The sequence below is a fragment of the Galeopterus variegatus genome, unplaced genomic scaffold, assembly GCF_000696425.1.
Source record: "Galeopterus variegatus unplaced genomic scaffold, G_variegatus-3.0.2 Scaffold5337, whole genome shotgun sequence".
Lineage (NCBI taxonomy): Eukaryota > Metazoa > Chordata > Mammalia > Dermoptera > Cynocephalidae > Galeopterus > Galeopterus variegatus.
The window spans coordinates 28,884-48,076 of NW_007731448.1; the positions used below are offsets into that span (position 1 = coordinate 28,884).

Consider the following 19,193-nt stretch of genomic DNA (forward strand, 5'->3'; position numbering starts at 1 on the left):
CAAAGCCTGGTCAGTTGTTACTGTCATCCCTTTCTATGTGAGGAAGGGGCATCATTTATAGTCTTTACAGGATACGTTTTCAAAACAAATGAAATACCCTTGGTGAGAATTATTATGCTACATTTAATTTTGGTAGTCAAAGAACCTGAAAATAATTCCTTAATATTTTTTCCCAACTGTAAAGGACAAATATAGAAAATATATACAGATGACCTTTACACTATTCCCTTCAAGCCTACTACAGATCCACAATCATTTCTCTGAAACCCCTAGGGTAAGAAAGAAACATTAGGAAATTCAGAATTGTTCAGGTCTTGGGAAAGTAATACAGTATATATATGGTATATTCCCTGACCCTCTAGTGGGACCAGGGGCAGTACTATATAATCAAATACATTATTATTTCTCTATCCAAATAAGAGTATTTACACAAAACAGATAAAGACTATAAATGGCCTCATATTGGTGAGATCTAGTATTGTCCCCAAATCAGTTCTGTTGCGAAACTTCAGTAAAAATGTGGTTTTCAGAGCTTTATAACTCCGAAATTGCAGAGAAGGGATTGTGGACCTGTATCATCAGATACTTAAGTTCATACTTAAATAGTAAAGACTTTCTGCTCTCACTAAAAGTGTGACATAAATGCCAATAACCGGTAGAGCGAAGATACATTTTCAAAATTTACCGTTTGAGAGGACATAGGTAAGTGAAGAAAAAAACCCAACTGTTACACAGTTACAAAAAAACCCAATTATTACAGAATAATTTTGAGTGAGGTGGCCCAGCGAATTAAAACAAAGTTGTAAGCCTTGGGGTTTCTCCCTATCTCCTATATTATCTACTGTAACAATTTTGGTCACTTTGCAGCCAGAATGATCTTTCTAAAGTACAAATCATATCCTTCAGGATTGACAGGACAAAATTGAAGTTCCTTAGTTTGTCTGAAGGTCCTGTGCACGTGTCCCTTGTATCCCTCTCCGCCCTCGCTCTGTGCCTTCTTACTCCCCTCCCCACCACTCTGCAGTTCTGAAGCACTCTGAGTTGCATCTGACATGCTTTTCCTACTCTCACTACCCCCATGAGAACATGTTTTCCTCTCTGCCTGAACACACCTTGCTGGTTTACCTGACATTTTCTTTTGGCTCTTAATATTTAGCTTGGATGCCACCTCCTGGAAGTTATTCCTGACCTCCCTCCCTCCCATGCATTTCCACAGCAGCATGGACTTACAGCTTCAAAAACATTTGGCACGCTATGCTAAATTAGCAATTTCCTTACAGTCTCTACACCCAACTGTGATCTCCATCTTCCTGGGAGACCATGTCTGTCTCTTCATTACTGACTGTGTCCTTAGCATGGAGCACAGTACTGGCTCATGGATGGTGCTAGATAAATTAATGAAATAAATGAAACACATGACAGGTTAGAAAAGTAAAAAAAATCACTTAGGATAAAGGTAGGGGAGTTCAAGAAAGGATTTGAGCTAGGTCTTGGAAGATATATAGATTTTTGATAGCTGGAGGTAGAAGAAGGCATTTTTAAATTGGGGTGTGGCTGAAACATGAACACAGGACAATGTCAGGAATATTCATCACTGCACCTTGAGTAACCTTATTTTGCTGGAGCATAGAACTTGTGGGGGAAATAAAGGAAAAAGCTTAAAAGAATGTTGATATTGTTATTATTATTATTAATTAAAAAGGCAGTGTGGTAGAAAGAATGACAAGGAACTAGCTTGGGTAAAGTCACTTCGCCTCTCTGGTACTGTGTGTAACATTGAGTTAGTCCTTTGCAGTCCTAAAATTCTGTGATCTTTAAAGATGCGGTGGGACCTAGCTTCCTGGGGACAGTACCTTTGGAGAGGTGGAGGAGGGCCTTGAGTACCAGGATAAGAAGTCAGGACTTCCATCTATAGAAAGCGTAATCTCACCAAGGTTACTGACCATGGGTGTAACCCGATAATGCCACAGGGATTCAAAGGCAGAGGAGAGACTTCCAGGCAGGCAACAAGGAGACCTCCCTGGGGGAATTAAGGCAATCCCTTGTTTATGGTCTGGGCATAAAGTAACACAATAAAGACCTGGGTTTAGCCCTTTTGGACAGTTAACAGGTAAGTAATCTTGGGGATCATAAGAAGTACTTTTTCTAGAGGAAACACTGAAGAACAGCCAGGCCAAATTTTTATCTTTACCCTTAAATGCAAGCTGCTATCCAGATATGAGTGCTGGAGATCATCACTGAGCTTCAGAAAGGCTGCCGTGGGGAAGTGGTGGTCTCCACTCTCACTAACCTGATGCACACAGACGTTACACTTATCACAGAACACCATATCATTCCCTTCTTCACTGTCTGGAGACCGGCACACATCACAGATCACATCTTCATCATATTCTATGCCTAGCCCTTCCTCTGTCTCAATAGCATGGTTCATATTTTCATGGCAATGTCGTTCCAGGACTTCTACTGTCTTTTCCATAAGATTCTCATCAACTGGCTCACAACCTGCACAGAAATACAAACAATCAATCAACCCGTCAGTCATTCCCAAATCACCTACTGTGAGCCCAGTGCAGGGGCAGGTGGGATTCTGAAAGGATAAAACCATCCCTTCCCTGTTCTAAAACAACCAGATTTCAAAGAATCTTTTACTAGAGCTACTCTAACATTTACGTATAATCATACATTAATGTTTGACACATTATAAGGAGAAATACATTCCACTTATTCCTTAGAAGATATATTACTGGCCTTTTCAATTTTCTGTCTAAATCCTAGCCAGTCTCCTCCTAAATCTATTTTCTCTTACTCCCAATGTGGGAAGACTTTCACCAAACGTTTTAATTTTGAACAATCTAACCTGAAGTATAATAAAATAATTAAAATCACATAACTATTTGGACATAAATAATAATTAATTCTTAGCAAATTAGCTTCAATGAACACATCTAATGGTTATACAAGGAAATTTCCATACAAAAATGTATTAAGCCATAAAAGAAAATTCTAGGTACTATGTGTACATGATTATACATATAAAATATTTGGTTTTTCAAACATGACTGTTTAAAAGTCCAGTAATATTTTTCAGTGGCAAACTACAATATAATATAAACCTATTAGCATTCGCAAAGGTCTAACTGCAATTCTGAAATTACCTTTTGCTTCTTGATTCCTTTTCCCTTCTATACTTTTATTTTCTGTTAGCTTTCCACATTTAACTCAAAAGATTCATATGGTGGATGATGGTAACAACTAAACATTTTTCTTTTTCGGAGGACTAATGATTTGTGAGAACACATACGTATTTATTCCAACAGCTTGTAAACTCAGGAATAAAACGATCCAAAATAAATTTACCCCAGGTATTCCACTTCATTTGTAACATAAAATATCCTAAGGAACTTTGGAATACCACATAAACTACCTTTTTAATGTTGTGGCTACTTATGAAACCACAAACTACTCAGGCCTTATGTTTCATTTTTCCAGCCAAGATAAATTACACGCACATATATATTTTTTGGAGTAAAGGAGTATAGTGTCTGGTTATATGAAAACCTGGATTCAAATTTCAACTTCACCTCATATTAGCTATGTAAACTTACAAGTTATTTATCCTCTTTAGGGATTAGTGTTCTTATCTGTAAAATAAGGATAATGATACCAAACTCATTGATTTGTTGTGAGACTGAGATAGGTAATGTTTGTGCACTGCTTAGGATGGTGCCTAGTATGTAATAAGCACTCATTTAAAAAATTCCTTAATCTGAACCAAAAAATGATTAGTGTTGTTTTAAAAAAGTTTCTTTTAAGCTCTTATAAGTCTCACTACAATATCATTCACCCTGAAGGAGAACGTGAGATAAGGCATTCTGCTTTTAAAACTCTTCCAAGCCTAAATGCAATATGGTAGGTATCCTGGATGGAATTCTGGAACAGATAAAGGTCATTAGCAGAAAAACCCAAGAAATCCCAATAAAGTCTGGAATTTAGTTAATAGTGATGTACCTGTGTTGGTTTTTCAGTTTCAACAAATGTACCATGGTAAAGTAAAATGTTAACATTAAGGGAACTGAAACTGCATGAAGTGTATAAGGGAACTATAAATCAAACTATTCCAAAATAAAAATTTTATTAAAAAAAATTCATCCAAAGGGAATTAATTACAAAATACCAAAGGGATCTCCTTATGAGGTGGTTTCATGTCGAAGGCAGCACTGTAATGACTATAATGTCAGTGGATGCTATGTGCTTCATAAAACACAACCACATATTGAGCCATCAATCTACTTCATTATGCCCTCAAACTCTGATTTTCCTTCTCTTTATGGTTCCTACCCTAAATTGACCATTCCCTCTCCTCTTAGAGGGCAGGGCAAGAGAAGACATAAAACAAAAAGTTTTAGAAAACAAGGATTAAGGAAGAATAACTGGAAGAATAACTACCATTACCATGCCAAATAGGATTTAGTATAATTTAAATTTTTTATTCATGTGCATTCATATACTAGCCTCAAAAGAAAGAAAGAAAGAAAGAAAAAATGGGAGGGAGGGAACGAATAACCCACTTGTACTAACAATGAACAAATGTGACTCAAACAAAAATGAAATCAAATGCACCTTTCATCATATCTCATGTGGAGACCTAAAAACCACCCATATGTGGGTTCCACAGGAAAACTTGGATCTAAATACTACTTAGACTGAAAAAAGGTGAAAAAGAGCTGTGTGTAAGTATAAAATGAGTTTCCTTTCAGCCTAGCATTTCCTAGCATTGCTGGTATGGTACTGTACATTTACTTTAAGATTATATGTTTACTTCCAAGTTTATTGTTTGCTTATTTTTGCTTCATTTTTATTTTATTTTTTGAAAATTGTATGACAACTCTAGAATTCACTGCAGGTAGCTAAGGACTACTTTAGGAATATTTTGTCCTAGGCCTGCCATTCTTCTTCTGGGTAGCAAAATGACAAGCCCAGCATTAAGGGGTACTGGTCATAGCAAACTGTCAGTTGCAGCGGTGCAGCCCAATGCTGAAGTTGGAATTTCTCTCCAACACCCGGGTAGAGGTGCCTCTACTCCTGTACCTGCTACTGATCAGAGTGCGTTTTAGGGCTGGGTGAGGAACTGGCTTCAGAATCCTTCTTAGCCAGAAGTCCAATCAGCCATGACCATTCTCACACTCAGAACTGGGAAACAACCTTGTGAAACCTACATGCCATCCCTGATCTGTGTTATTCACCGTGAATGAGGAAAGAAAAGGTCAGATTTAAATGTTATTGCTCTACTTCAAGATATTTATGCATTTGCAGAAATACCTCATTAAAATAAGATCAAAGAGAATAATAAATGAAAAGGCCAGAAAAGAAAGGAAGCAACAAGATGAAACCAAGTTAAAGGGTCCTGACAACTTAAAAAAAAACAACCACAAATCAAGTCAAGGTCAACTTACTTGTGAGAAAACAACTTACCCATTTCTGCGAGGTCCTCATTGAGTTCCTGAAGCCAGACTATGTCCATGTCATCTAGGTCGTAGCGGCACACAGATGCTGCCAGCTCCAGGAAGTTGACATAGCCAAGCTCTGCAGTCTCTGGGCTAGAGCAGCGGATGTACTTCCGGGGCCGGGTAAACAGAACCTCCTTTACCTTCTCAGCTATGATCCTAGAAAAGCAAAAGAAAGACATTGATAATGATCAACAAATGATAGATTCCAGGCACTGACTGGATGGGCCCAACAGCACTCAGGCTGTACAGTAGAACTGGATGCTCTCCCTTTCCACCCTGGGTAAATGCCCTGCTTTGCCCTCTGGGAGGTATGACAGATCCCTTTCTAGAAAACAAATGGTTCTACAAATTCAGTTTTGTCATCTGCTGTGAACTCACTCACTGCTAACAATATGCTTCATTCACCCTCATGGATCCTGGGTCCTTATTACCATTCATTCTGATAAAACGTTGTTACGCTATTGTGTGTGCTTGGTATAATGGTCACCAAGTTTATTTAGAAGGGGGAACCTGGGAAGGGGTGATATCTGCATAAAGGCATAGTCAGATCCTATATCAAAGATATATTTCAGCCAAATTCATAATTTTCTGCCATGGAGACATTATTTTCACTATTTATGCAGATGAGTTAAAGCCAAGAGGTCATGGAGTTACAGAAACTCAAGCCCAACCATAAATGATAGCCACCATAAATCTGAGCCAGGGTAACGCGATGGAATGAAAGATTCCTACTCTCCTATCAATTTCTCCAGCAGGCCTGAGCAAAGCCATATGAGAGTACTTCAAAAAGTTTGTGGAAAAACAGAATTAAAAGATAATATGAATCTTTCCATGAACTTTTTGAAGACCTCTCATACTTTCCCTCACCCCTCCTGACACTCAAAAGCCCAAGGCAAGGAAACCAAGCAAGGGAAGAAACAAAAGTATTTTATGCCAACAACTTAATTCTACAATTGATGATTTAAATACTGCATGAATCTTCAGAAAATATAACCAAGATGAAAGCTGTTTTTTGGCAGCTGGCTGGTATGGGGATTTGAACCTTTGCCCTTGGTGTTATAATACCGCATTCTAATCAACTGAGCTAGTCAGCCTATTCAAGAGGAAATCTAGGTTATTATTATTCCCTGGCAATTTATTTTCTTTCTTTTCTTTCCTTCCTCCTTTTTCCTTCTTTCCTTCCTTCCTTTCTTTTTCTCTCTTTCTCTCATTATAAAATAATGAAAATCATTTCTTTGGAAGGTTTCTGGAGCTGATTTCTTTACTCTAGGTCATTATATATGTAAAAGGATTCATAAACATTTTCTTATGAATACATGTAAATATATATAGGCATAGTCCATCCTATAAATGTAAATATTTCCTCCTAAGCACCCTTCCAAAACCCTATGATTCCAAATAACATACCCTGAATAAAAGTTAATAACTACACACATTTGCACATTTTAATTTGTCTACCATATGGAGTTTTTAAAGCCAAAGGCAACAAATATTTGAGGAAAAATGCAGAAACCTCAAATATTATTTGAAGCTAAAATTTTGTGAACTGCTGTCAGAGGCCTGCTTCCAACTGAAACAAACCCAACTGAAAAGGACAAGACATACAAATGAATTCTCTAGAGAATATGAGATTAAATGTGCTGTGCTTCTTCAGTGCATGGCCTACAAGGTAATTACAGAATATCCTTTTTTTTTTTAAATTCATTTTTTTCTAAAAGGAAGACTATTCTGCTAGCTATTCACTTCAATTGCCTCAAAATACTATAAATGTTTGTGAATTAAACTAATATGTTTATTAATCTTCTAGAAAAAAGCAAAGGAGAATATAACTTTGGGGTAGGCAGGATATTTTATTTTTTTTAAAAGATGGCCAGTAAGGGTATCTTAACCCCGTCCATCCCTATATAGGGATCCGAACCTCTGGCCTTGGTGTTCTCAGCACCACACTCTCCTGAGTGAGCCACGGGCTGGCCCCCTAGGCAAGATATTTTAAATAAGACACAAAAACCATTAACCATAAAGGAAGGGATTGAAAAACTAAACTAGAACTTCTGTTTATCAAAAGACACAATTAAGAGAGTAAAAAAGTAATCCATGGAACAGGAGAGGATATTTGCAATTACATATAGACAACAAGAGACTTATATCTACAATATATAATAAGCTCTTACAGATTAATTAGAAAAAGACAACCCAATTAAAAACAGGGCAAAAAACTTAAATACACACTTCACAAATAAGGCTATCCAGATGGCAAATAAACTTTTAAAAGGTTCTCAACTTCACTAGTTATCACAGAAATGCAAATTGAAACCACAATCCCTATTATCTACCATGGCTAAACTTAAAAAGACTGACCCAAAACTGACAATACTAAGTGCTGATGAGGAATTGGAGCCAACAGACCTCTCATATGCTGCTGGTGAGAGTGTGAATTTGTACAACCACTTTGGCAACAGATATTATAGCTGAATATACACATACCGTATCATCTAGCAAATCCACTCCTGGGTATATACTCAACAAAAATGTACACACGTATACCAAAAGAGGAATAACAATGCTCATATCAGCATTTTTCTAATAGAGGAAAACTTGAAATAACCCAAATATCAAGAGCAGAATGGATAAATAAAATGTGGCATATTCACACAATGTAATATGGCACAAAAGAGAAAATTAATGAACTACTATATGCAACAGCAGGGATGGGTCTTAGAACCATAATGATGAACAAAACCACCCAGTCTCAAATGAATACATACTGTAGGATTCTATTTATATGAAATCCAAAAACTGGTAAAACCGTTATCTAGGGTGAGGGAGGTCAGCTACTGGCAGGGAACAGAAAGAGGGCTTCTGAGCTGTTGGAAATGCTCTATTTCTTGACCTGGGTGGCAGTTAAATGTGTGTTTAATTAGTGAAAATTCACTGAGTTACACAGTTATGCTTTGTGTACTTTACATTGAAGTATAATATACAGTCTATAGAGAAAAGTTTATAATACTGATAATGATGACGGCGATGTCTTTCTATATGTATCTTGAACTAAAGGTTTGAATCTAAGGACTAAGTCTATGATAATAAAAAAAATTACATACTGAAACAGTAAAACCAAATACAAGGAAACATGTGGGTAAAAGGTGAAGTTAAGGTAAACTCACAAAGAGAAATTATTGTATTTATAATGATACAGGGGAAGGCCGATTAAAATTAGTGAAAAAAAATGTTACTTTGGGATTTCTTTTTAAATGAAGCTTTAATATCTTCAAGTATATATAACACCACTAAGCTGGAGGAAATCCCAGGATTATCGCTGGGTGATTTTCTTTTCTGTACTAGGTACAAAGACATTCTTTGAATGGTCACCAGACCGCTGAACAAATCAGTAAACTCTCACAAGCCTAAAGGCATGAGCAATTTCGTTAATGTGAGGTGACTGCAGCTTTCAATTTGGATGCGTAAGTGTAACAACGTTGTAATAACTTTTCAGATGACTAGCCTTAGGTGAAAGGACCCACAACCACACCTCCTTAGCTCCAGAGAAAGGTCTATTCACCTGTTCTTCAGGGTAGGCCAGAGTGTCTGAAACACTACCACCTCTGGTCCATATGGACACTGCTGTCCCACTGAGGAGGCAATAAAAAGGAAACTGCTACCACTCTAACCTGACCTATGGCCCCCTTCAGTGTCTTATGCACAGTGAGTCCTCTGTGTCTTTTCAATTAATCTAAATATGTGACACGTAGAGACTATGCTACATTTCCTAATGAGCAGATTAGAGTCATTTGTGAACATTACAGAAACGGAACTCACAACATCATAGATTTTTTTAAAGGCTTAAAACCAATGTCTTAAAAACTAACTAGATAGTAGCCCCTTATAATAATATCTCTAGGAGTAGTTTCCCAAGATGCCCTTGTTAATCTTGCTACTCTGGGATGACCACTTCTCTCCAAGCCTCCATGACTCAATCTACAAAACAAAGGACACTTATAACCTCTGTGACAGATGGTATTTTTCAAATTCCACGTGCTCTTCTACAATTTGACTTTGCTACACGCTTATCAAGCGGTGAAGTCTACTTCCCCTCCTCTTGAATAAGGGAAGGCTTGTGACGGTTTCAGACAACAGAAGTGATGCTATGAGATCTGCAAGGCTGAGTCATAAAATGGAATGCAGCTTTCACTGGATTTGCAGAAACATGTGCAACTTGGGGCCCTGTACCTGAAGCACCTGTAAGACGTCTGACTACGCTGAGGTCGTCAGGCCACGAGGAAGCCAAACCACATAGAAAAGCCACATGTACTCTTTATATCATCCTAGCCCAGGGATGAGCTTTTAGACAGATACGTTAGTGAATAAGCCTTCAGATGATTCCTGTCACTGCTGCTGAGTCACCCCCAAACTTTGAGTCTTCCTAGATGAGGCCCTAGACATTGTGGAATGGAGAAAAGCCATCCCTGTGCTCTAATTTCCTGATCGACAGAATCCATGAGTATGATAACATAGTTGCTCTAAGCTGCTAAGGTAAGGCAATTTCTGTTTTTGTTTTGTTTTGTTGGGGTGTGTGTGTGTGGGTGCAACTGGCTAGGACAGGGATTGAACCGTGGACCTTATTGTTATCAGCACCATACTCTAACCAACTGAGCTAATTGGCCAGTTTGGGGGCAATTTATTGTCAGCAATAGTAACTAGAAAAACTGCCAAAAGGACTGCTTTAAACTTTAAATAAACATGTATATGAAAGAGCTCTGTACATTGTATTCTTTACTGAATTCTCATAATTGAAAGGAAGAGTGGTAGAATGCTGCTGTCTAAAACGGAATGGGAAATGAGGTGTGGGAAGAGTGGGATGAGGAAAGTAGGGAGAGGTGAGAGAGGACTAGATGACCAAATACAGCAGTGGAGTGGGAGGCAGGTGTGCATTCTTGTTTATTACTAGGGGCCATTCTTCCTTTGACTTACTATATGAAATCTGAATATAATTTGAAAGTAGAGTCAAGAGGATCTCCTGATATATTGAATATGGGGTATAAGACAATGAAAAATCAAAGAGGGCTCTAAGGATTTTGGCCTGAAAAATGGAAAAGACAGAGTTACAACTGGAAGGATGGATTTTCCATCAGAGAAATGTGGAAAACTACATGTGGAACTGGTTTGGGAAGATCAGTAGTTCAGTTTTGGACATTTTAAGTCTGAGATGTCTACTGGACATCCAAGTGGAAATGATGAATTGGCAGTTGTATATTTGAGTCTGGAGTTTAGTGAAGAAAGTACTGCTCCTCATAGCCCAAGTCCAGAGTTTACATTCTAAGGGAAGATAGGGGTCTGCCTTTGTATCTAATCATTTCCATTTTCAGTTTCATTCATGATGCAGAGGTATATGATGATATATTGTTCGTGAAAAAAGCAAGTTATAGAATGAACCCATTTATTTATATATACATATGTACATGTATGTATAAACATACACACCAGTTAATGTTTGTATTTTGATTATTTTCGCTTTTATAAGTCAATAATTCATCTGTAATTTTAAACACATACACATACACACAAATACATCATTAATCTTTGTGTATCATACAACTTATAACGTATATTTGCTTTCAACCAAAAATGAAGCATTGTTTTTCTTCCACTGGAATCTTGCTACAGAAGAAACTGATTAAAACATACAAATGAAAACCTAAAAGAAAACTATCTTAAGTTTGTTGTTCATTATTGCCTAGTATCAAAATCATCCAAAGTCTACGTAGAAACATGTAATGGGATTAACACCATCTTTATTTGTTGAACTTTCAAAAAATCCCTGTGGTAGTCAACAGACCCACTTAAGCAGCTATAACTTATAGTGCAAGCTGGCTCTGTAATTCTCTGTACCCCTCTACTCAATCACCACATACACACACTACACTACGTTAACAGAGGAGAACAGCAGAAAGGACAGTGAAACAGAGGGAAAAACCTAGTCTGAAAACCAGAAGATTCTGAAAGGATTTGTTCTACCTACACTCTTGTATCTTTTTTTTTTCCCTTTTCAGTTATAATGGCATGAGTAGAGTAATTTTAGCACCCAAGGATTAGGTCAATTAATTTCTATACATCCAAAATTGCTTCTCTAAGTCCATCAGGAAATAAAATGCTAAAGCATTTTGATAACCTTGTGGATTAGGTAATAAATAAAAAGCAGGTGTACACTTCAGTTTCATTAGCATTTAAGTTTCTCTAGCTGATTAATCTGTCTACAGGCAATAAGTAACTCAAATACAAACATTAGAAATATTACTACTGTGATAAATCAAAGATGGTCACAAATCCTTTGACACTTCTTTTGTTGAGAGATGAAGCTTATTTCCTTCTCCTTCAATCTGGAAGCTCCCTGCAACTGCTTTAATAAAATATGGTGAAAGTGATACTGTGCCAGTTTTGAACCTATGCCTTGAGACTAGCAGCTTCCACTCCTTACCTCTTAGAAGACTCACTCTTGGAGCCCTGAACTGCTATGTTAGAAGTCAGACTATTCTGCTGAGAGACCATGTAGAGATCCTAAGACTATATGGGAATCTGGGCAGTGCAGATCATATAGCATCAACCACAGGATTACAGTGGTGAATAAAACCAATAAGGTCTGTGTGCTCATGTAGCTTCGAGTTTGTAAACCCACTATCAAAGAGTAGCAGAGAAATGCCATGTGTTCACCAAACCCTGTTTCCATTTCCATCTGGGCACTCAGCAAGACTGCATTCCCCAGCCTCCTTTGTAGTTAGGTGGGCCATATGAGTGAGTTCTGGTTAATGACATGTGGGTGGATAAGCCTCCTCAAAGTCTAGCCTCCTCAAAACCCCACTGCATAACCTTTCACACTATCTTTTCCTGCTGATGGATTCAGAAGTTTGAGGGTGAAGAAGGGAATGGGAAAAGACTCAAGAGAGGCACCAGTCATAAAAAGAGCCTGCATCCCGGAATGACTGCGTGGGGCAGAGGTGATCCATATCCTAAACACACACTGGATGGAGACATGTGCAAGAAATAAAGTCTTCAGTGTGTTAAGATACTAAGACTTTTTGTTTTTTTTTTAAATTTTAATTTTTTATAACAATTGGCATAACCTGACTAATACATAAGGATAAAGAATTATTCCCCGGTTGGTAGGTGCTAAAGGCTTTTAATAAAGAATTTTATAGCATCTCACAATAGCATTTGTTTAAATTTGGCAGTTACATTAGAAGAAAACACTTTTATTTCTGGCTTTTGATTTTGCTTTGTTTTTTGGCAGCTGACTGGTACAGGGATCAAACCCTGGACCTTGGTGTTAACAGCACCACACTCTACCAGCTGAGCTAATGGGCTAGTGATTTATGGCTTTTGAGAATAAAGCTACTATCTTTTAATTTCAAAAACTGTTTAAACACTCTCTCAGTAGTGTAAATAGCCATACTGTTACATGGCATTTCTTTAACTTCCAGTTTTGTAATCTATGAAAAAAACAACAGATTTATATAAAAGAAACACTGATAACAAAAGTTATGAGATTAACCGATAAAAAAATACATAATGGTGTTTTGTCATGTAGTGTGGAAAAAAACAACATATTTGGACAGAGTAAAACATCAAGTAGAGAAATTAGCATCTCAAAGTAGAAAAACTTCACATGGTAGATTTGTGAAGAAGAGATTTTAAAAATTAGAGAATAGAACTACGATTTCAAAAAATAGAACTAGAATTTCTTGCTGATTCAATAACTATTCTTTCTTCCATAGCATCCTGGTTTATAAAGAATACTTGGAACCAAGGTAGGTAGAGTTAAGGTATAGTGTTCATCACTTTCAAAAAGGAAGCTGCTCAACAAATGGTGCTGGGACAACTGGATATCCACATGTAAAAGAATAAAGTTGGACTCCTAACACCTCACACCACATACAAAGGGATCAAAGACCTAAATGTAAGAGCTAAAACTACAAAATTCTTAGAATAAAAAATAAATGTAAAACTTTGTGGCGCTGGTGATATTTCTTAGAAATGACATCAAAAGTACAAGCAACCAAAGAAAAAACTAGATAAATTAGACTTCAAAATTAAAAACTTTTGTGTCTCAAAGGACACCATCAAGAAAGTGAAAAGAGGGCCGGCCCGGTGACGCACTCGGTAGAGTACGGCGCTTGGGAGTGTGGTGGCGCTCCCGCCGAGGGTTTGGATCCCATATAGAGACCGGTCCGCTCACTGGTTGAGCGCGGTGTGGGCGCGACACCAAGGGTTGCGATCCCGTTGCAGGTCGCGGTACGGGCGCGACACCGAGAGTTGCGATCCCGTTACCGGTCACGAAAAAAGACAAAAAGGAAAAAAAAAAAAAGAAAGTGAAAAGATAATCAATAGGATGGTAGAAAATACTTGCAAATCATATTTCTGATAAGAGACTTGTATCCAGAATATGTAAAGAACTCTTATAACTCAACGATAAAAAGACAACTCAATTTTAAAAATGGACAAAGGATCTGAATAATTTCTCCAAAGAAGATATACATAGGAGGTGTGCATGGATACAGTATATAAAAATGGGACATTGCTGGTCAGGGAATTTTGTTGCCCTGCTCACTAAAGGGTCAGATTCTCAGCAGTCAAGGATATACATACCAAAGTGAATGTGATGGGACATTAAGTGAACTGAGACAATTCACTGTGGCTGCTTGAACAACAGCATTTCATAGGAGAGGAAAAAAGATAAATTTTGTAGATTCTTCTCTTCGTAATAAAGTAGGAAAGCTCTCTTAAGAAAAAAACATTCTGGTGAGAATGGCTCAGAAAATAGAAAAAAATATGCAAATGGCTAATAAGCACATGAAAAAAAGATGCTCAACATCATTAGCTATTAGGCAAATGCAAATCAAAATCACAATGAGATACACTTCATACCCCACTAGGATGGCTATAATAAAAAAGACAAACAATAACTAATGTTGGTGAGGATGTGGAGAAAATGGAACCCTCATTCACTGCTGATAGGAATGTAAAATGTTACAGATGCTGTGGAAAACAGTTTGACAGTTCCTCAAAATGTTAAAGACAGAGTTACCACATGGCTCAACAATTCTACTCTTAGGTATGTACCCAAGAGAAATGAAAACATATATCCACTCAAAAGCTTGTATGAGAATGTTCATAGCAGCATTATTCATAATAGTCAAAATGTGGAAACCCAAATGTTCATCAACTGATGAATGGACTAACAAAATGTGGTATATCCATATAATCACTATAATAATTTAAATGAAATATTATTTGGCCACAAAAAGTAATGAAATACTGATACATACGAGGGAACTTCAAAAAGTTTGTGGAAAAATGGAATTAAAAGATTATAAGAATCTTTCCATGAACTTTTTGAAATACCCTCATACTACAACATGAATGAACTTCCAAAACGTTACGCTGAATGAAAGAAGTCAGACTCAAAAGGCCACACATTGTATGATTCCATTTATATGAAATGTCCAGAACAAGTAGATACATGGAAACAAAGTAAGTTGTTATGGTCTGAATTGGCTCTCCAAATTCATATTTTGAAGTCCTAACTCATGATGTGACTATATTTGGAGATGGGGCCTATAAGGAAGTAATAAAGGTTAAGAGAGATTATAAGGATGGGACCTTAATCCGATAAAGCTGGTGTGCTTATAAAAAGAGAAGAGACAACAGAGATCCCACTGCCACCCACACAGAGGAAAGGTCATGTGAGGACACAGTGAGAAGGTGGCTGTCTATAAGCCAGGAAGAGAGCCCTCACCAGATGCCAACCCCGACAACACCTTGATCTAGGACTTCTAGATTCCAGAACTGTGAGAAAATAAGCTTCTGTTGTTTAAGCCACCCAATCTACATATTTTGTTACAGCAGCCTTAGCAGACTAGTACAGCGGTTGCCAGGGGCTGGAAGAAGGGGGAAATGAGTAGTAACTGCTAATAGATGTGGAATTTCTTTCTGAACTGAAGAAAATGTTCTGGAATTACATAGTGGTGATGGTTGCATAACTCTGTAAATATACTAAAAATCACTGTAATAATTTAAAAGGGTGAATTTTATGATATGTGAATTCTATCTTGATAAAAAAAAACTTAAAGTATGTGAATTATATCCCAATTTTCAAAAATCTGAAAAAAGCAAGCTGCACATTTATGGAAGCCCATGGTGATCATGTGACAAACTTGGAACTTAATATGATTGGGGAACTTAGTAAAATTCTCCTACCTCCTACTTTCCTATTCTGATTTATAACATCACTTGTTGGTTGTAATGTATATTTACTTAACACTAAACTCTTTTAATCCACTGCTTAGAAAGTAAAAAAAATCTTTTTACTTTTAGTATAATAAGAAAGGCAAGTGGTTGGGGTTGGCTGGTTAGCTCAGTTGGTTAGAGTGTGGTGCTGGTAACACCAAGTTCCAGGGCTTGATCCCTGTACCAACCAGCCACCAAAAATTTAAAAACCAAAAAACCCCCCCCAAGACAAAAAACTAAGAAAGGCAAGCGGTGAAAATGGAAGGTTCAGCCATTCCTATTTGCTCTTATTCCCTAATCCTTTTTTTGTTTTTGTTTTAAGGATTGAGGTTTACTGAATACGACATATCTCTATAGGGTAATCAAATGAGTCATCATATTTGTATATAACATTCTTCCAGATGAATGGGGAGATACTGCTATTGATTGCTGAGAAAGAGAAAGTAACAGAAAGACAACAGGATAGATATATTTCTTAGACTTGCTCATTTTTCAGGACTGATATATAATGCCTTTTCTTCTCTGAAGGGATTTGGTATACGTTCTCTGTTGTGTCTCAAGTTAATTGCTATGGAACTTCTCTTCCAGGGAGTGGAGCTTGGTGGTAAGTATTTTGCTGCACTGGTCTACCTCCTCAAGAACTTTAACCACTATGGGTTTGCTGTGCTCTGTTGCTTGCCTGGTTGTGGGTGGGGGTGGGGGGCTGGCCCACAGGTGGCATACTCCATTGCTTGCCTCTAATTGTCCTTGTTTTTATGCCCTTCCCCTACTATCCTCATCTTTGTTTCTCTTACCTATATTTTCATTCTCCCTTAATTTTTTATTAACATCCACCCATTTTCCCTTAATTTTTTATTAACATCCACCCATTTTCCTTTTTGCTTCTTTTTGTCCTATTATCCTTCCAACAATAAATGTTTATTGCAAACCTACTATTTGTAGGGGTTCTGCAATTAGGTAGCTTACAGTCATATCTTTGTCTTTTTTTTCTTTTCTAATCACAAACTGCTGTGCCTTCATGTACCCACTATCACATTTTCTTACCAATCTATACACATGTCTATTTGTGATAATTGTTCATATATATATTTATAATGTATATATAAATGACATTCACTTCTATTAACATGACTGAGGTATGAATGACATACAACAAATTGCATATATTTTAAATCCCCTGTCTCCTTCCAAAAAATCACTGATATGCTTCCTGTCACTAAAGATTACAAGCAGTCCTTGCTGTGCATAATGGTATGGTACTGTAAAAATGACTGCGCAAGCTGAAACCATGAAAAGCAATCTTAATAATCAACAAGGAAAATTATGATAGTTCAATGACCTTTAAAATTTTTTATTGAAATACTGAAAGCTCTCTTACTGTTGTCTATAAATAAAAAGGTACTTTAAAAAGTTCATGGAAAGATTCATATTATCTTTGAATTCTATTTTTCCACAAACTTTTTGAAGTACCCTCATATACAGGGAAATAAAAATAATAAAACCAATATAATATTTAACAGGGTGAGCATCCCTAATCTCAAAATTCAAAATCCAAAATGCTCCAAAATCTGAAACTTTCTGACACCACAAGTGGAAAACTCCACATCTGACTGCATGTGCTTTCTGATGGTTTAATGTACACAAACTTTGTTTCATGCACAAAATTATTAAAAATATTATATAAAACTACCTTCAGGCTATGTCTGGATATGAAACCCAAGATATATGATGTAAACATTACTAAAAGTTTCATGTTTAGATTTGTGACCCATCCCTAAGATACCTCATTATGTATATGAAATATTTCAAAATCCAAAAAAATCCAAATCAGAAACAATTCTGGTCCCAAGTATTTTGGATAAGGGAAATACTCAACCTGTATTGTAATTTGAAACACTGGAAACATTGAAAACACTTTTATTTCTTTGTAAAAACTTATCAAGAGTACAGCACTTGCCTCCTTCTCCTTGTATAATTTATGCATGGAGCAAGTACCTTTTCCATCCCTTGGCAAATTGTCATATTCCTTTCTAAGTCAGGATCAGTTTCCAACATTTTATCCTTTGTGCTTGCAATGTTATAAAATATTTCCAAGAGTTCCTTTAATGTGCACTTTTTCACTGGCATCACTTTCTCTGGGACATCTTCATTCTTTTCATCACAACCACTTTCTTCATATTTATGTCCATAAGTTTGCCCTCATTAAGTTCTTCTGGTTGCAAATCTAGAGCCTCTCAAACAGCAGCAGTATGTACGGTTGGCTATTTCTTCTATAACTCCATTTATGTTTGATTCAAATTTCTATTCTAGCATTATCACTTTCTATTTCTTTAAACATCTGGTAGAATTCTTTAGTGAAACCATCTGGGCCTAGAGATATTTTTAGGGGGATTTTTTAAATTACAAATTCAATTTTTTAAATACTTATGGGACTATTCAAATTATCTATTCCACATTGGGAGAGTCTGGTAGTTTGTTCAGGTAGCCCCCAAAGGGTAGAAAAAAGAAAACAGAGAAATTAAAAAAACATAACATACACAAAAAATAAAATGGCAGACTTAAGCCCTAACATATCAATAATTATGTTAAATATAAATGGTCCCAATGAGAAGGCAGAGATTGGTAGAGTAGATTTTAAAACATAATCCAAATACATTCTGTCTAAAAGAAACACACTTAAAATAGAAGAATATAAGTAGGTTGAAAGTAGAATAATGTAGAAAGATATATGATGTAAACATTACTAAAAGCAGAATGACTATACAAATATAAGATAAAGTAGACTTAATAGCAAATTGATAGAGATGGGGAAGAACATTATATAACAATAAAAGGGTCACTTCACCAAGAAAACATAGCAATAATAAATGTATGTACACCAAACAACAGTGTTTCAAAAGATGTGAAGCTAAAATGGATTGAACTCAAAGGAGAAACAGACAAATCTACAATTATAGTTGGAGACATCAACCTCCCTTGGTAATTGACAGAACCAATGGACAGAAAATCATCAAGGATATAGAAGAACTCAACAATATCAACTAACAGGATCAACTGAATTGACATTTGTAGAATACTCCAACCGATAGCAGCAGCATACACATTATTTTTAAGCATCCATGGAACATATACCATGACAGACCATATCCTGGGCCATAAAATAAACCTCAACAAATTTAAATGAATTGGAATTGTTCTCTGATCACAATGGAATCAAAACTAGAAATCAATAACAGAGAAAATAACAAGAAAATCTCCAAACACTTGAAAACTAAAAACCACACTTTTAAATTATCTCTGGGTGAAAGAAGTCTCAAGAGAGGTGAAAAAATACATTTAAGGGAATTAAAATTAAAATACAACATATCAAAATTTTTGAGACAGCTAAACCAGTGCTGTGAGGGAAAT

General features: G+C 36.6%; 1 protein-coding gene across 1 annotated transcript in view; it reads right to left on the reverse strand.

Moving 5' to 3' along the window:
- Positions 1-19,193, reverse strand: part of JADE3 (jade family PHD finger 3) — a 131,906-nt gene that overhangs the window by 23,681 nt on the left and 89,032 nt on the right. Inside the window, exons 6-7 of the mRNA XM_008589268.1 lie at positions 5,473-5,663; positions 2,291-2,502 (exon numbers count right to left, since the gene is read on the reverse strand). Of these exons, the coding sequence (XP_008587490.1) occupies positions 2,291-2,502; positions 5,473-5,663 (403 nt within the window). The remainder of the gene's footprint in view (positions 1-2,290; positions 2,503-5,472; positions 5,664-19,193) is intronic.